Source organism: Triticum aestivum, chromosome 7D (genome assembly GCF_018294505.1).
Source record: "Triticum aestivum cultivar Chinese Spring chromosome 7D, IWGSC CS RefSeq v2.1, whole genome shotgun sequence".
In the NCBI taxonomy this organism is placed as follows: Eukaryota; Viridiplantae; Streptophyta; class Magnoliopsida; order Poales; family Poaceae; genus Triticum; species Triticum aestivum.
This window is the reverse complement of record NC_057814.1, coordinates 17389103-17403051: the sequence shown is the minus strand read 5'-3', so window position 1 is coordinate 17403051 and position 13949 is coordinate 17389103. Positions and strand designations below refer to the sequence as shown.

General features: G+C 44.0%; 3 protein-coding genes across 3 annotated transcripts; 2 read left to right on the top strand and 1 right to left on the bottom strand.

Moving 5' to 3' along the window:
• Positions 1-3223: 3223 nt before the first annotated feature.
• LOC780582 (avenin-like a1) lies at positions 3224-3981 on the top strand. Its single transcript, NM_001428020.1, has one exon. It carries the CDS (start codon positions 3275-3277, stop codon positions 3779-3781), a length of 507 nt encoding a protein of 168 aa, NP_001414949.1. The 5' UTR covers positions 3224-3274; the 3' UTR covers positions 3782-3981.
• Positions 3982-4510: 529 nt separating this feature from the next.
• LOC123165417 (uncharacterized) lies at positions 4511-6764 on the bottom strand. The gene is made up of 2 exons (NM_001428019.1): positions 6558-6764; positions 4511-5987 (listed from the first exon to the last, which is right to left on the bottom strand). Exons 1-2 carry the CDS (start codon positions 6653-6655, stop codon positions 4811-4813), a joined length of 1275 nt encoding a protein of 424 aa, NP_001414948.1. The 5' UTR covers positions 6656-6764; the 3' UTR covers positions 4511-4810.
• Positions 6765-9552: 2788 nt separating this feature from the next.
• LOC542894 (avenin-like b6) lies at positions 9553-10630 on the top strand. The gene has a single exon (XM_044586835.1). It carries the CDS (start codon positions 9652-9654, stop codon positions 10492-10494), a length of 843 nt encoding a protein of 280 aa, XP_044442770.1. The 5' UTR covers positions 9553-9651; the 3' UTR covers positions 10495-10630.
• The last annotated feature ends 3319 nt before the right edge of the window (positions 10631-13949 follow it).

Here is a 13949-nt window from a genome sequence, read left to right as displayed (position 1 = left end):
CCTGCAGCCTGACTGTGGCACCTACCTGTGCTGGTGGTGGCTGCTAAAATCTGTGTTGTGCTAGCAAGGTCGATCAGTGTTCAGTTGATAGATGAAGCGATGACAAAATACAAGTTTCACGCATCATCGCGTGTGGCCAGTACTATTGCAATTTCGAAATAACAAACATCTGCTACTGAATAAATCTGTTGTCCAAATAAAATTGCATGTTTTGCGTGATAGGTGAAATCTCAGAAGCATCTGACCGAAATAGACCATCAACCTATTGTATGCCTCCCACTAAATCAAAATACATTTAGAACACGAAAGGAGAAATAAAAGACCAGCACAAGGCACATATGGAGAGAGACCAAATCAAACAGCACATGGCCACAAATATGTATGAGCAATATAAAGAGTTGCCGGATTCGGAACGATGTTGACATATTCAGTATGTGCTTTCTTGTTCAATCACAGAATTGATGACAACGAAGCTGCTACATAAGAAGTCGATTAATCCCCGTAGAGCCAGTGCATGATGATCACTTCCTGGAGACAATATAGATAAATATTATTGTGCATAATACATTTGCAAAGTCAAGAAACCATGGAAGTTACAAAACCTAGTACATATAACTGAATAATATCTAAATGCATAAGATATATTTTCATAATTTCACTCCTAATTATACTTTTTTCTGTATGCCACATGATTGTCTTTTTATTTCGTATTGGCACAATCGCATATTTTATTTTACTGTGTTACACCATTAGGAAAACCTTCTACTGCAGGAGTGGTTTATTTTCCGTGAAACAAATTGAACAATCATCATACTCTACATGGCCCCCAATTAAACCAAAAGTTCACAACATGAAGAGAGGGACGGTATATATGGAAGAAGAGAGACTGGATCAAGGAACATTCGCACATGAACAAGCTTCATAAAAATATTAATGGATTTGATAACATTGTTGACACACGTAAAGTTATTATCCAACACACACGATAAAACTCAATGCTACGTCAGAAGCTGATTAATTGCCGACATGCCATAGCCATTGAGCATTGCGCAGCACAATCACGGGCGGGAGACAACATATATTAATATTCTTGTGCTCTATACATTGGTGCCAAGTCAAGAAACCGTGGAGGTACCAAAAACTGAACAAGCATACTAGCCACATTTTGTCATCGTTGGTTGGAAGGTTGGATACAAGATAGAAGAATGACTGGAATATAACTCTATTGAGAAGCAACACTTGATACAAGTCCAACCGAAACTTCATAGGAATGATTTTTCTAGCGAACTACTCCCTCTGTATCTAAATATAAGTCTTTTACAGATTTCAATATGGACTACATACAAAACAAAATGAGTGAATCTATACTCTAAAGTATGTCTATATATATCCTTATGTAGTTCTTATTGATATCTCTAAAATACACTTAATTATATTACCTCTATCCCGAAATATAAGTCGCTGGGGGAGTACAGTTTACACTCCCCCAACGACTTATATTTAGGAACGGAGGGAGTATTTAGGAATGGAGGGAGTACATGCTCACCTATATCATGATATAATTCTATAGCAAAGGGTTAAGCACCTTGTTCGCAAGATTATTATCAGGGCGGAGTCAAAGGGTTCCATTCTGGTTTAGCTTAGTTGTGTTGCGAATTCTATAATATTGCTCCCTCCATCAGGAAATAGTTGATGCTCAAGCGAATGTATCTAGCACTAAAATACGTCAAGATACATCCGTTTGAGCGCAACTAATTCCGAACGGATGAAGTATCTATCTAGGTATCAGTAAAACCTGTCACAGCCCCAAGTTTCAACACGTCCATCTATTTAAGTCCATAACATGTCAGAAATAACCACAAAAAACACAACACTAGGTCTGCACAAAAATCATTAATCTCGGTCTAGTTTATCCTAGTGAACATCTTAATTTGGGAATTAGGGATTGATGGGCCGAACAGAGAATAGACACATTGGAACACTGGTATACATCTCTGTAAAATTTCTATGACAAAATACATTTTAGTGTGAGCAGTAGAAAAAAAATCTTGTATTTCTAACACATGTGTAGTATTCATTAAAGAAGTTGGGGTAATTAACACTGACTGAAGAGAAGCTTGTCCAAAATCGTCTTAGATGGTTTGGGCATATTCAGCGCAGGCCTCCAGAAGGACGGCTAAAACGTGTTGATAATGTAAGAGAGGTCGGGATAGACCAAACTTGACATGAGAGAAGTCCGAAGGACTGAAATATCAACAAAGAACTAGCCATGGAAAGGGGTGCATGAAAGTTAGCTATCCATGTGCTAGAACCATGAGTTGGTTGCGAGATCTTCAGCTCAAGCTACCCCAACTTATTTGTTGCTGTTGTTGTTGTTGTTGTTGTTGTTGAAAAGATGCAGTATACATCTATAGGTCCATGTGTATTTTTTTCAGATTTTTTGGAACTTCAAAATATGACTTTACGAATTTTGAAAAAAGAGCTCCATGGAGCTCGAGCTAAAAAAATCCACTCTCCTCATGATACATGCATAAAACACATACCTTTTACAAAAAAAAAACAAGTTTAGGTTCACTCGCCAAAGCTACAAAAATGCTACATCAGACTTCCCACATGTAAAACTCATTTGATGACTCATGGCATTTTATATCCTACCAGCTTATACAAGACTACAAAACCAGTTCCAGGAAGCAATTAAACTCGGCGCACTATAAACAACAAATCAGTTTCACACGCCGAAGCATAGCTCCATGACAATCCTTGACATGTAAAGGGAAATTTATGAGTCATCACTGCTATGCTGATGCCGTTTGTATTACCAATTACCAATTAGTAGAACGATACAAAACCAGTTTTCAGAAAACAGTAAGATGGAGCGCGGGACATGCCAATCTGATTTATATCTATCAACTCATACAAGACAACAAAACAGGTTTCGCAAAAAGACACAATCGAGATATACGCTTGACATGTAAAGTGATCAGTGATGAGTCATATGGATTATCGGGGTCAGGCGCAAGCTGACTGATATCTACACGATATGTGTTGAAAAGTATATTTGACGACCATCCAAGATTGGACTTGTAGCGCCACCTAACACAAGAGTGTCAGATGATCAGTTGGAAAAGCACGCAAAAGCTTTAGCATAGGAACCTAGGAATGCAATGCACAACATGATGCCATGGCAGCTATAAATAGGCCTGCACCATGAAGACCCTCCCTCATCACCCTTCACACAAACATAAACACCAAAGCAAGCTTATAGCCAGCCACCATGAAGACCATGTTCCTCCTCGCTCTCCTCGCCTTCACGGCGACAAGCGCTGTTGCGCAGCTGTACACTACCTGTAGCCAGGGCTACGGGCAATGCCAGCAGCAGCCGCAGCCGCAGCCGCAGCCACAGCCGCAGATGAACACATGCGCTGCTTTCCTGCAGCAGTGCAGCCAGACACCACATGTCCAGACACAGATGTGGCAGGCAAGCGGTTGCCAGTTGGTGCGGCAACAGTGCTGCCAGCCGCTGGCCCAGATCTCGGAGCAGGCTCGGTGCCAGGCCGTCTGTAGCGTGGCACAGATCATCATGCGGCAGCAGCAAGGGCAAAGTTTCGGGCAGCCTCAGCAGCAGGTTCCGGTCGAGATAATGAGGATGGTGCTTCAGACCCTTCCGTTGATGTGCAGAGTGAACATCCCACAATATTGCACCACCACCCCGTGCAGCACCATCACCCCCGCCATCTACAGCATCCCCATGACAGCTACCTGTGCTGGTGGTGCCTGCTAAGATCTGTGATGTGCTAGCTAGATCGATCACCGTTTAGTTGATCGATGAAGAGCTACAAAATAAAAGTGCCATACATCATCATGTGTGGCCAGTACTATTGCAACTTGGAAATAACAGACCTCTGTTTCTGAATAAAGCTTTTGTCCGAATAAAATTGCATGTTTTACATGATAAATGAAATGTCAGAAGCCTTTCACCTTACTGAACCTTCTTACGTGGCGGAGTTACGGTCAGCCTCTGCAGCAGGTTCAGTTTGAGATAATGAGCATGGTGCTTCACACCCTCCCATAGATGCGCAGCTCATACATCTCGGATTATTGCACCACCACCCCCCTACAGCATGCCGGTGGCCATTACCTGTGCTGGTGGTGGCTGCTAAGATATGTGCTGTGCTAGCTGGATCAATCAGTGTTCAGTTGATCGATGAAGCGGTGACAAAATAAAAGTGCCATACATCATCCTGTGTGGCCAGTACTATTGCAACTTGGAAATAACAAACATCTGCTCCTGAATAAAGCTGTTGGCCGAATTTGCATGTTCTGTACGGTAGAAGAAATCTTAGCAGAATCTTACTGGAATGAACCATCACTCTATATTGTATGCCTCCCATTATGTCAAAAGAAATTCAAAACATGAAAGGAGAAATAATAGAGGCACAAGGAACATATGGAAAGAGACCAGATCAAAGAGCACACAGCCACAAATATGTATGAGCAACATAAAGAGTTACCGGATTCGAAACAGCGTTGACATATTCATAATGTGCTTTCTTGTCCAGTCACAGAATTAATGTCAACCAAGCTGCTACATAAGAATTCAATTAATCCCCATAGATCCAGTGCAGGACGATCACTTCCTGGAGACAATATAGATAAACATTCTTGTACACAATACATTTGACAAGTCAAGAAACCATGGGAGTTACAGAACCTAGTGGCTAATTGAATAATATAAAAGCAGGAATCGACAGGACTGGCATTGTGAAAGACTAAGAAAAGCCTTGCAACTGCAACAAGCAACGATGACCAATCACTGGTCAACCCCGTAAACCAAACTGGGAAGCACCCAGAGGCTATTTAGTGGACTGCAATGGGCAGTGGCTGCGGAGCTGAATGACATACGGTGAGTCGAGCTGGGCACCGGCTGTTCAACCTCTATTGCAGTCCATGGCTCATCAAAATCTTCTGATTTTGTTGGAACATAAATATAGTTACTCTTTCCTCCCCATCTTTCGGGGTTCATGCAAGAAAATGTAGGGTTTCTCCTATCATTGGTAAGGAAGAGAGCCCAATTGTCCAACTTATCCATCTTCACCCACTTAGCTGGTTCGACCGAGAAGTCGAGGCGGAAGACTTGAAAGGTGCCAGGGAAGCCAAACAGTTGGTCCATGCTTACCGAGAGATCAACCAAGAGAAGCATGTCACCACAGACCACCAACCATGGCTTAGAATGCAGGCCTACGAGCATGCTCTGTTCCCACATAACTGCTACTTCCTGCATGCTGAGCTCAGGTGCTATGTGTATGGTATGTAGCCTTTGAACAAAGTCCATGGCAAACATCTGGCCTTTGAAGAGCACAATCTGATGGATGAGTTCACCAACATGAGGGTGCTCTGTCCAAGAATTTGTTCCAACCTGCCACTGGAGCATGGAGATTCTCGAGAAAAGGATGAGACGTGAATTGGTCGAATTTAGTGGAGCCGTAAGGATGCCAAGGTAGATCAAAGTGTTACACTCAGATTGGAATTTTGGCGGCTTCACCTTAGTGCCAGTGTACACATCGACGAGATGGCAGTGTCTCCTATCAGAGAAGATAAGATAACCATATGAGCAGCCCAGATAGCGCATGGGATGCAGAGTAATTCCAGGCGCTGAACAACGATGGGATAGACTTTTCTTAGCAGGATCGACAAGCTGTGATTTCCGATCTGAGTTGTAACTCTCTTGGCTTACATCTGGTTTGAGGTGGAGAGGTGGGAAGCTGAAGGTATATACAGATGGGAAGGAAGAGGCTGCAGCGTGGTGCCATGAGTGACAGGTGCCACGGAAAGCAAGCAAGTCATGGAATGAGCTAATGAGAGAAATGATTTGGTGGAGCAGGCTGTCTAGAAGGTTTTCCCAGGCATGAGATCCCGATGAGGGTGAGGAAACAGATCCAGAGGCATCACAGATTTTCTTAGAGGGCCTTGCTGCAACAGCAACTTCCCTGCCATGGAGAAAATTCAAGGGTCAGGAGAAAGAACCCAAATACAACAGAGACATAACTAGTGATTTATTACAAATTGTGGTATATATGCTACACACTAAGGCAAATAAGCGTGGCCGTTTGTGAACAGGAATTATCCCCATTGTGAGATACATATATAGGATTACAAGAGAGGGCAATGGAGCTGCCCATCCACCCGCAAATGATTGTAGGAGTAGAACAAATTATCGCCAAGGAACAAACGAGTAATTTCGTTTCTCCTTGGATTGTAACAACTCCGTACAACAGCATATTGTCTTTAGTATGCAATCACCCTATGGTATATAATTGTTGTGTTCAACCACTCTACGGTATAATTTCTTGGACGAGTTGCAAACAATTTTATTGTTCAGAGTTCCCAGTTCCCCTATGTACAGCACAGATAGTGTTCAATAACAATTGCACGCAGGATCTCAGGACTCAGGACAGGCAGCAACGGGGAAGACTAGGCTAGATCTGTTCAATAAGCTTCGGATTGAGAAACCTAAGATACAAGAAAGGCTAGGGCAAGGGCGAGGCGAGCGTGCTCACCTGGAGCTGAGGCTGGCTGGTGCCGGCGGCGGCGAGGGTTCGTCGGCCTGCTGCGGCCGCGCTCTCCGGCGGCGGCGGCGGCGCCGGCTCCCGGCCATGCGCGCACGTACGGTGGCGTCCCCTCAACGGCGGCTCCGGATCGGCGCCGCCTACTGGTCGTCGGCGAGCGGCGGTGGTCGTCTCTCACTTTTTTTGGGGGTGGAGCGACATCCGAGAGTAGCGGAGGTCATCTTTCTTCAGTTCGGGGCCGCGTCTCGGCCTTTAATGCTAGCATGGGCCAGCCCAAGCACGGTACTAGGCTGAGATAGGAGGGCCTTGTTCAGCCCACAGCGAGCACGGAGCGTCCAACCAAATGGGTTGCCCAAAACGGAAGCGGTTGGCTTGGTTCGTTCCTTGGTTTTCGTTGATTTTTTCTTTCCAAATTTTGTTTATATTTCAAATAAGTACCAATATAAACATCTTCAAATTAATCTAAATATTTTTATAAAAAACATTAAGTACCAATAAAATTATATATGTAATGTAAAAAAATGTTTTTGTGTTTTTTTAAATATTCATATCATTCATAAAATTGTTCATGACATAAAAAAATGTTCACGTGTTTCAAAAATATGTTCATGACTTTTTAGAAAAAAAAATATAATGTAAAAGTGTCCACTTAGTTTTGGAAAAATATTTTGTAGTACCATTGAAAAAAAATCCTCGCATTTTAGAAAATGTTCGTAACACTATTCCTCTTTTTATTAGATCAAAGTGAGATGAGATAGCGTAGACGCATAGGTATGGCTAAGCACACCTCTAAGTTTGTATTTCTAATCTTAATCCATAGGGCACGCCCAATTGTCACCTCAGGCAACCCCGAGAATTATTCTAAACAATCACCTTACAATCTTTATCTTTTCAATCATAATTCGTAGAGTCGCCCCAATGTGAGTACCGACATCTTCTAAAATTATACTAGATATGCATCACATAATCTCATTGATTCCCAAAAGATTCAATCCTACTTAAAGAAACTCATAGCAGGAGCAAAATCCAATTCATTACAACCATAATAGAAGGGATACATCACATAGTTCGACTCCATTAACAAGCCCATGATAGAAGGGATACATCACATAGTTCGACTCCATTAACAAGCCCATGATAACAATCAAGATTGAAAAATGATCACAAGAGAGAGAGATAAAACATATTGCTTTTGGTACAAACGCTCAACCACAAGAGTGGGCTAAAATTGCATCACCATAGGAGTAGCAGGATGATGGAGAGGTTGAAGAGGACCAATTCGACCCTCCGACAGGGTGCTAGACAAGGGTTGACGAAGATCGCTTCGGATCGAGAAGTGTCGACGAGAGAAAAATCTTTCAAGCATTTTTTAGTATTTGTAGAGCGAGGGGGCGAGAGGCAGCAGGGAGGAGGTCAAGGGGCTCTGCGCGCCCCAGCCCTAGGTTGCGTTGTGGGTGCATGCGATGGCCTGGTGCCCCCTCCAAGTGAGCTTCTAGCCCATGGTCTCTTTTGGCTTGAAAGTGCACAAATGATTTTTATTTCATTTTTTTGTCCTAAAAAATATTACTTATGCAAATTCCAAAAACATGCAGTACTGACACTGGGCACTTAATAGGTTAGTCGAATAAAATAATAAAAAATGATGCCAAAGTTATGGAACAATGGTACAAAAACAGCATAAGAAATCAATTATAGATACGCTTGAGATGTATCAACCCCTACAGGGTTAAAACTTTTCCAATAGCCATGCCCGCAGTCATGTGACTACTTGCTGATCTATGCTTGATCATATACATCATTAATGGTTACCTTAAAATCTATCAAGATAAGCCTGAGTATCTTTAATTGCTTCTGCATGGGTGAATCGAGGAATTATGCATGTTTAAAAAGCATGTGTTCGTCACACCCATGCATGAGTATTGTAACAAGAGAAACCACATACTACGAGACATGCCCTTGACTAAAAGTTTTTGTGCGCATGTGTTCATCGAATTTTATGTGAACGGTCCTTGGCGAATTCAACAAAGCAAGTTAGGACCTCGTCTCAACACGGCGTTTTTTCTTTTACCCCAACATGAAGGTTTCACGTTTCACTACATCGGGTATCTCTTCTTGAGCATCAAAATGACTGAATGCATCTAAAAAATGATCTTATATATACCCATGTATAAATTGTGACCATTTCAACGTTAAGATCTTGATACTAGGCCCACCCAACCCAGTGAACAACACAATTTGCTTTTGACTAAAAGAAGGGCTTGGCGGCTTGAGTATGGTTGGGCTTAGCAGTAGATATCAACCTTGGAGGATTACAAACTCATAGCTCATCCTGTACAAGATCAGTTTCACAACATTGGAGCATAACTCCATGGCAATCCTTGACATGTAAAGAGCATCCTATGAGTCATGCCGTGCTCTAGTAATGCATGTTTATCTTACCAACCCATATAACATTACAAAATCAATTCCAGGGAACAATTAATCGAGTAAAGCACGGAGTGTGTGAATGGAAAAGCTAATTTATACCTAATCATGTACAAGATTACAGAATGGGATTTGCAAAAAGATATGCGACCCAAACTATGCTTGACATGTAAAGTGATGATTGATGAGTCATATGCAGGTGATATGTGCCGAAAAGTACATTTGATGATCATCCAAGATTAGACTTGTAGTGCCACCAGCACAATAATACGAGATGATCAGTTTAAAAAGCATGGAGTGTGTGAATGGAAAAGATAATTTATACCTAACTCATGTACAAGAGTACAGAATGGGTTTTGCAAAAAGATATGAGACCCAAACTATGCTTGACATGTAAAGTGATGATTGATGAGTCATATGCAGGTGATATGTGCTGAAAAGTACATTTGATGATCATCCAAGATTAGACTTGTAGTGCCACCTAACACAACAATACGAGATGATCAGTTTAAAAAGCACCCATTTGCTTTTGTAAAGTAATATAGGAATGGAAAGCAGCAAACTAGACCATGACAACTATAAGTATGCATGTACCATGTAGATCCCCCTACATCAACCTTTAGACAACCACAATCAGCAAACCAACTTGAGGCTAGCCACCATGAAGACAATGTTCATCCTCGCTCTCCTCGCCCTTGCAGCATCCACCGCCATTGCCCAATTGGAAACCATATGTAGCCAGGGCTTCGGACAATGCCAACACCACCAACAACTAGGGCAACAACAGTTGCTGGATCAGATGAAGCCATGTGTGGCTTTCGTACAACATCAGTGTAGCCCAGTGAGAACACCATTCCCCCAAACACGGGGAGAGCAGCATAGCAGTTGCCAAACCGTGCAACACCAATGCTGTCGGCAGCTAGTGCAGATCCCAGAACAAGCCCGGTGCAAGGCCATACAGAGCGTGGAAGAGGCTATCATTCAACAACAGCCCCAACAACAATGGAATGAGCCCCAACAGGAAGCACACCTTAAGAGCATGAGGATGTCGCTTCAGACCCTGCCGTCTATGTGCAACATCTACGTCCCGGTACAATGCCAGCAACAGCAACAACTGGGGCGACAACAACAACAACAGTTGCAGGAGCAGTTAAAACCGTGTGCGACATTCCTACAACATCAATGTAGGCCAATGACAGTGCCATTCCCGCATACACCAGTGCAGAAGCCCACCAGCTGCCAGAACGTGCAGTCCCAATGCTGCCGGCAGCTAGCACAGATCCCAGAGCAATTCCGCTGCCAAGCCATTCATAATGTGGTAGAGTCTATCAGGCAACAACAACATCACCAACCACAACAGGAAGTACAACTTGAGGGCCTGAGGATGTCACTTCACACCCTACCGTCGATGTGCAAAATCTACATCCCTGTACAATGCCCAGCCACCACCACCACCCCCTATAGCATTACCATGACAGCTAGCTATACCGATGGTACCTGCTAGTTGATCAATATAGCAGTGGCAAAATAAAATGTCATGCATCATCATGTGTGCCTAGTACTAATTGCAACATGGAAATAATGAACAGATGTTCCTGAATGAGGCACTTGTCTAAATAAAGCTACATGTTTGCATGATATATTAAGTCTATGATTTTTCTGACTGAACTTAACCATCACCATACTCTGTATATCTCCCATTAAACCAATAGTTCATAGCAAGAAGAAAAAGATATATAATACACTTTGTTTTAGAACGAAGGCTCAAGAAGGGCCTGACTTTGAATTAACAAAGTCATCAACTGATCTGAGATTACAACGACCATCATCCAACAAGAAAAAACAAAAAGAAATGAAAGAATTCCTTATTTAACACTGTTTTAAATATGGTTTTCCTATTTGACACTGGAAAAATATTTTTCCCTATCTAATACCAAATTTAAATTTTGTTCCCAATGTAACACTTCCGTCTATTTTTTGACCTAATGGTGTTAAATGACACATGAAATGACAAGTTTACTCCTGGCACTAGAAGCACCTAAGTCAGATCAAGTTCACTGTCATTGGCTTCACCCGGCCCACAATCCCTCGTACTCGGGAACACCGAGCGGCACAGGAGGCGGGTAGTCGCGTCGCTCCGGAATACCAACAAATGTAGGCCTTCCTTGCCGGCACGCCGCACGAGCATATGCTTCGGTGGACTGCGTTGTGTAGGGTCGTCCGCATACTAATCAATGGTTCCGGCTTGAGAAACTCGTCAAGGCGGGGGCGATGGGATCATGGGAGCAGCCAAGGCGCAGCCGGACGGGAGCGTCCGGGCGTTGGGCGAGCCCGTGTGGTGGAGTGTTGTTTAGAATGCTAGATCGATTCCCTTAAATCAGCGTACGTACTGCAAAGCTCGATTGATTTTCCCCTAGAAACAAGCTAGCTCACAAACACTTAACACACAAACAGCTCGATTGATTTTCCTCTAGAAGCAGAGCGAGCATGTGCTCGTCTCTAGCCATGCATGTACGTACGTACTTGAGCCTTGCTTGCGGCAATTGTTTGTAGTACCTTAATTTGACTTATTTTGTTACACTAACCATGAACCCCACTCTTAAACAAGACACCGGAAATAAAGAAAAAGAGTGAATATATGTTTGAGGGCATAATTGTCATTTCACATGCCATTTAACACAGTGCCAAAAAAATGGATGAAAGTGTTATATTGGGATTTTTTTTAAAGTTTGTGTTATATAAGAAAGAAATATTTTCTCAGTACTCCCTCCATTCCACAATGTAGTGCTTCCTCTATCTCCGTGCTTCAACTTTGACCGTAAATTTAACTACCAAGACCGATTGCGGCGGGAGCAAAAATTATATCAGTGAATTCGTATTCGAAATAAGTTTTTAATTATGTAATTTTTTCACCCGCCGCAGTCGGTCACGTTCGTTAAATTTATGGTCAAAGTTCGACCTCGGGAAGCGCGGGCGCACTATATTTTGGAATGGAGGGAGTATCAAATAGGGAAAGAAACTTTAAGACAGTGTTAAATAATAAATTCTCTCAAAAGAAATGACGCATACCTAGTGTTGCCCAAGCAGCTTACAAGCACCAAAGGCAGCAAGTACTCTAGAGATAAGAAAACTAAGCACTAGCTTGATGTCCATGGAGTCCTCAAAACGCAAGGGGAGTAGAGCAAACCGAGTGAAACTTCAATTGGAGACATAACCCAACGGCGGAGCAACATAACCTCATCCACTTCGAGAAGTGAAAACCAAATCGTGCCAGTCCTCACCAATCCCGCCCCTCGCCCTGGACAAAGGCGCCGGACCGCCATTAGATTCTCAAATTAAACTTACCACTATGCTAAGAACACCATAAAAAGAGCCACAACGATGCTCATAGATCCAATCACGAAGAAAAAGGTTGCTGAAGGTTGAGGTCCCTGAACAAACATTCTAGGCAGGAGCTGAGTAAATCATAACAAGGACCAGACCAGGCCCGCCTACATCAGGACCATGCTACCGCAACGTTATGCTGCTAGCGATAAAGGGGAAGGAAGCCTATTGCCTCGTCCCCCAAGAAGTTGGCATTGACCAACCCACGAGCAAGCACACACATGCCATGATTCGAACACCTAAGGAAATCAGAAAAGCATTGATCTTGCGAGATGAAACATGAAACATCACCTCCTTCCTCGAAGATTCTACACACCCAAACCAACTCGCAAAGCACATGCACAACGCCAACTAGCATGACGTGCAGCTTCCGCTGTCGCCCGGTCTTGGACAGACAAAAGTGGCACCTACAAGAAGGTGACAACGCATGTCGCGCCGCTGCCACCCGGGCTTGGATAGACAAACATTTTCACCCAACATATGGGTTGGAGGGAATGAGATCATACCAAGATGAGGATTCCGAGAAGGGGAACAACACCAGGTGATGTCGGTGTTGTCTGGCCGGAGAACTAGGCAAGGAATTCTCCCGGTCCGAGTCCGTGGCTCCAGGCAGCCACGCCATTAACTGATCCGGCAACCTGCAGGTGTCGGAAGCTAGATCTAGCGAGAAAGAGCAAGAAACAAGGAGGAGGGATGCAACCTTCAGATCCCCCACAATCCGGGATGCCGAGCCCCCCGTCACTCACCACCTATACTATTGAGGAGACAGAGAAACACCCGTGCCACGACCCGCCGCACATACGGCGCTGCCGCCCCACCCGAGGCCGCCGGCTCGGCGTCCACTGCCCTCCGCGTGGAGGTGGAGCAGCCAGATCCTTCCCGCCGCTATCCTCGGCGACCATGTGGACTTCGCCGGAGGCCTCCTCAGGCGGCGGCAATGATGAAGGAAGGGAAGGGGACGGATGGCCGGCGGCTAGAGTTTCATCTCCACCCGTGTTGCTCGGAGTGGAGTGACGTGGGGATGCCTTCAAATAATAAAGATAGATTTGTAGTATTTAATTGATCTAACGGTTAATATGGATCGGTAAAATTTAAACTCTAGGATATATTGATAATTCTACATAAAGATAGATTTGTCTTTTTCTATTTAATAAATCCTAATTGATCTAACTAATTAGTTATTCTCATCCCATCCACGCCGACCCATTCTTCCGCTATTCCCGACACCATGCCGCCGCAAAATCTTCATGCCGGCGGCGGACCTCCGACCGGAGCCACTGCAGCCAAGTGCTTGCATAATAAAGCGACACGAAATAGAATCTAGTTTCCTATGATGCATGGTGCGGCTTGCCACTTTGATTTTCAGTTGATCAGTAGCTTTGGGAAGGCGGCGGACAGTATGATGGCGAGCAAGGTGGCGCGTGCGTGCCAGGCGGACTACGTGTTCGTGTGCCAGGGGAGCGACGCCTCGGTGCACTCCGTGAACCCCCTTGGGTGGAGCCATTAGCGGGTGAGTTTGCCGCCCACGTCGTCGCTGCTCCCTTGGGCTACCGAAGTGGCTCTACGGGAGAGCCA

What these genes read in the sequence shown, in the direction of transcription:
- LOC780582 (NM_001428020.1), top strand. Translation starts at nt 3,275, where the DNA reads ATGAAGACCATGTTCCTCCTCGCTCTCCTCGCCTTCACGGCGACAAGC.
- LOC123165417 (NM_001428019.1), bottom strand. Translation starts at nt 6,655, where the DNA reads ATGGCCGGGAGCCGGCGCCGCCGCCGCCGCCGGAGAGCGCGGCCGCAG. An exon ending in CCAGCCAGCCTCAGCTCCAG is followed by an intron (nt 5,988 to 6,557) that starts GTGAGCACGCTC and finishes TCTCCATGGCAG; the next exon opens with GGAAGTTGCTGTTGCAGCAA.
- LOC542894 (XM_044586835.1), top strand. Translation starts at nt 9,652, where the DNA reads ATGAAGACAATGTTCATCCTCGCTCTCCTCGCCCTTGCAGCATCCACC.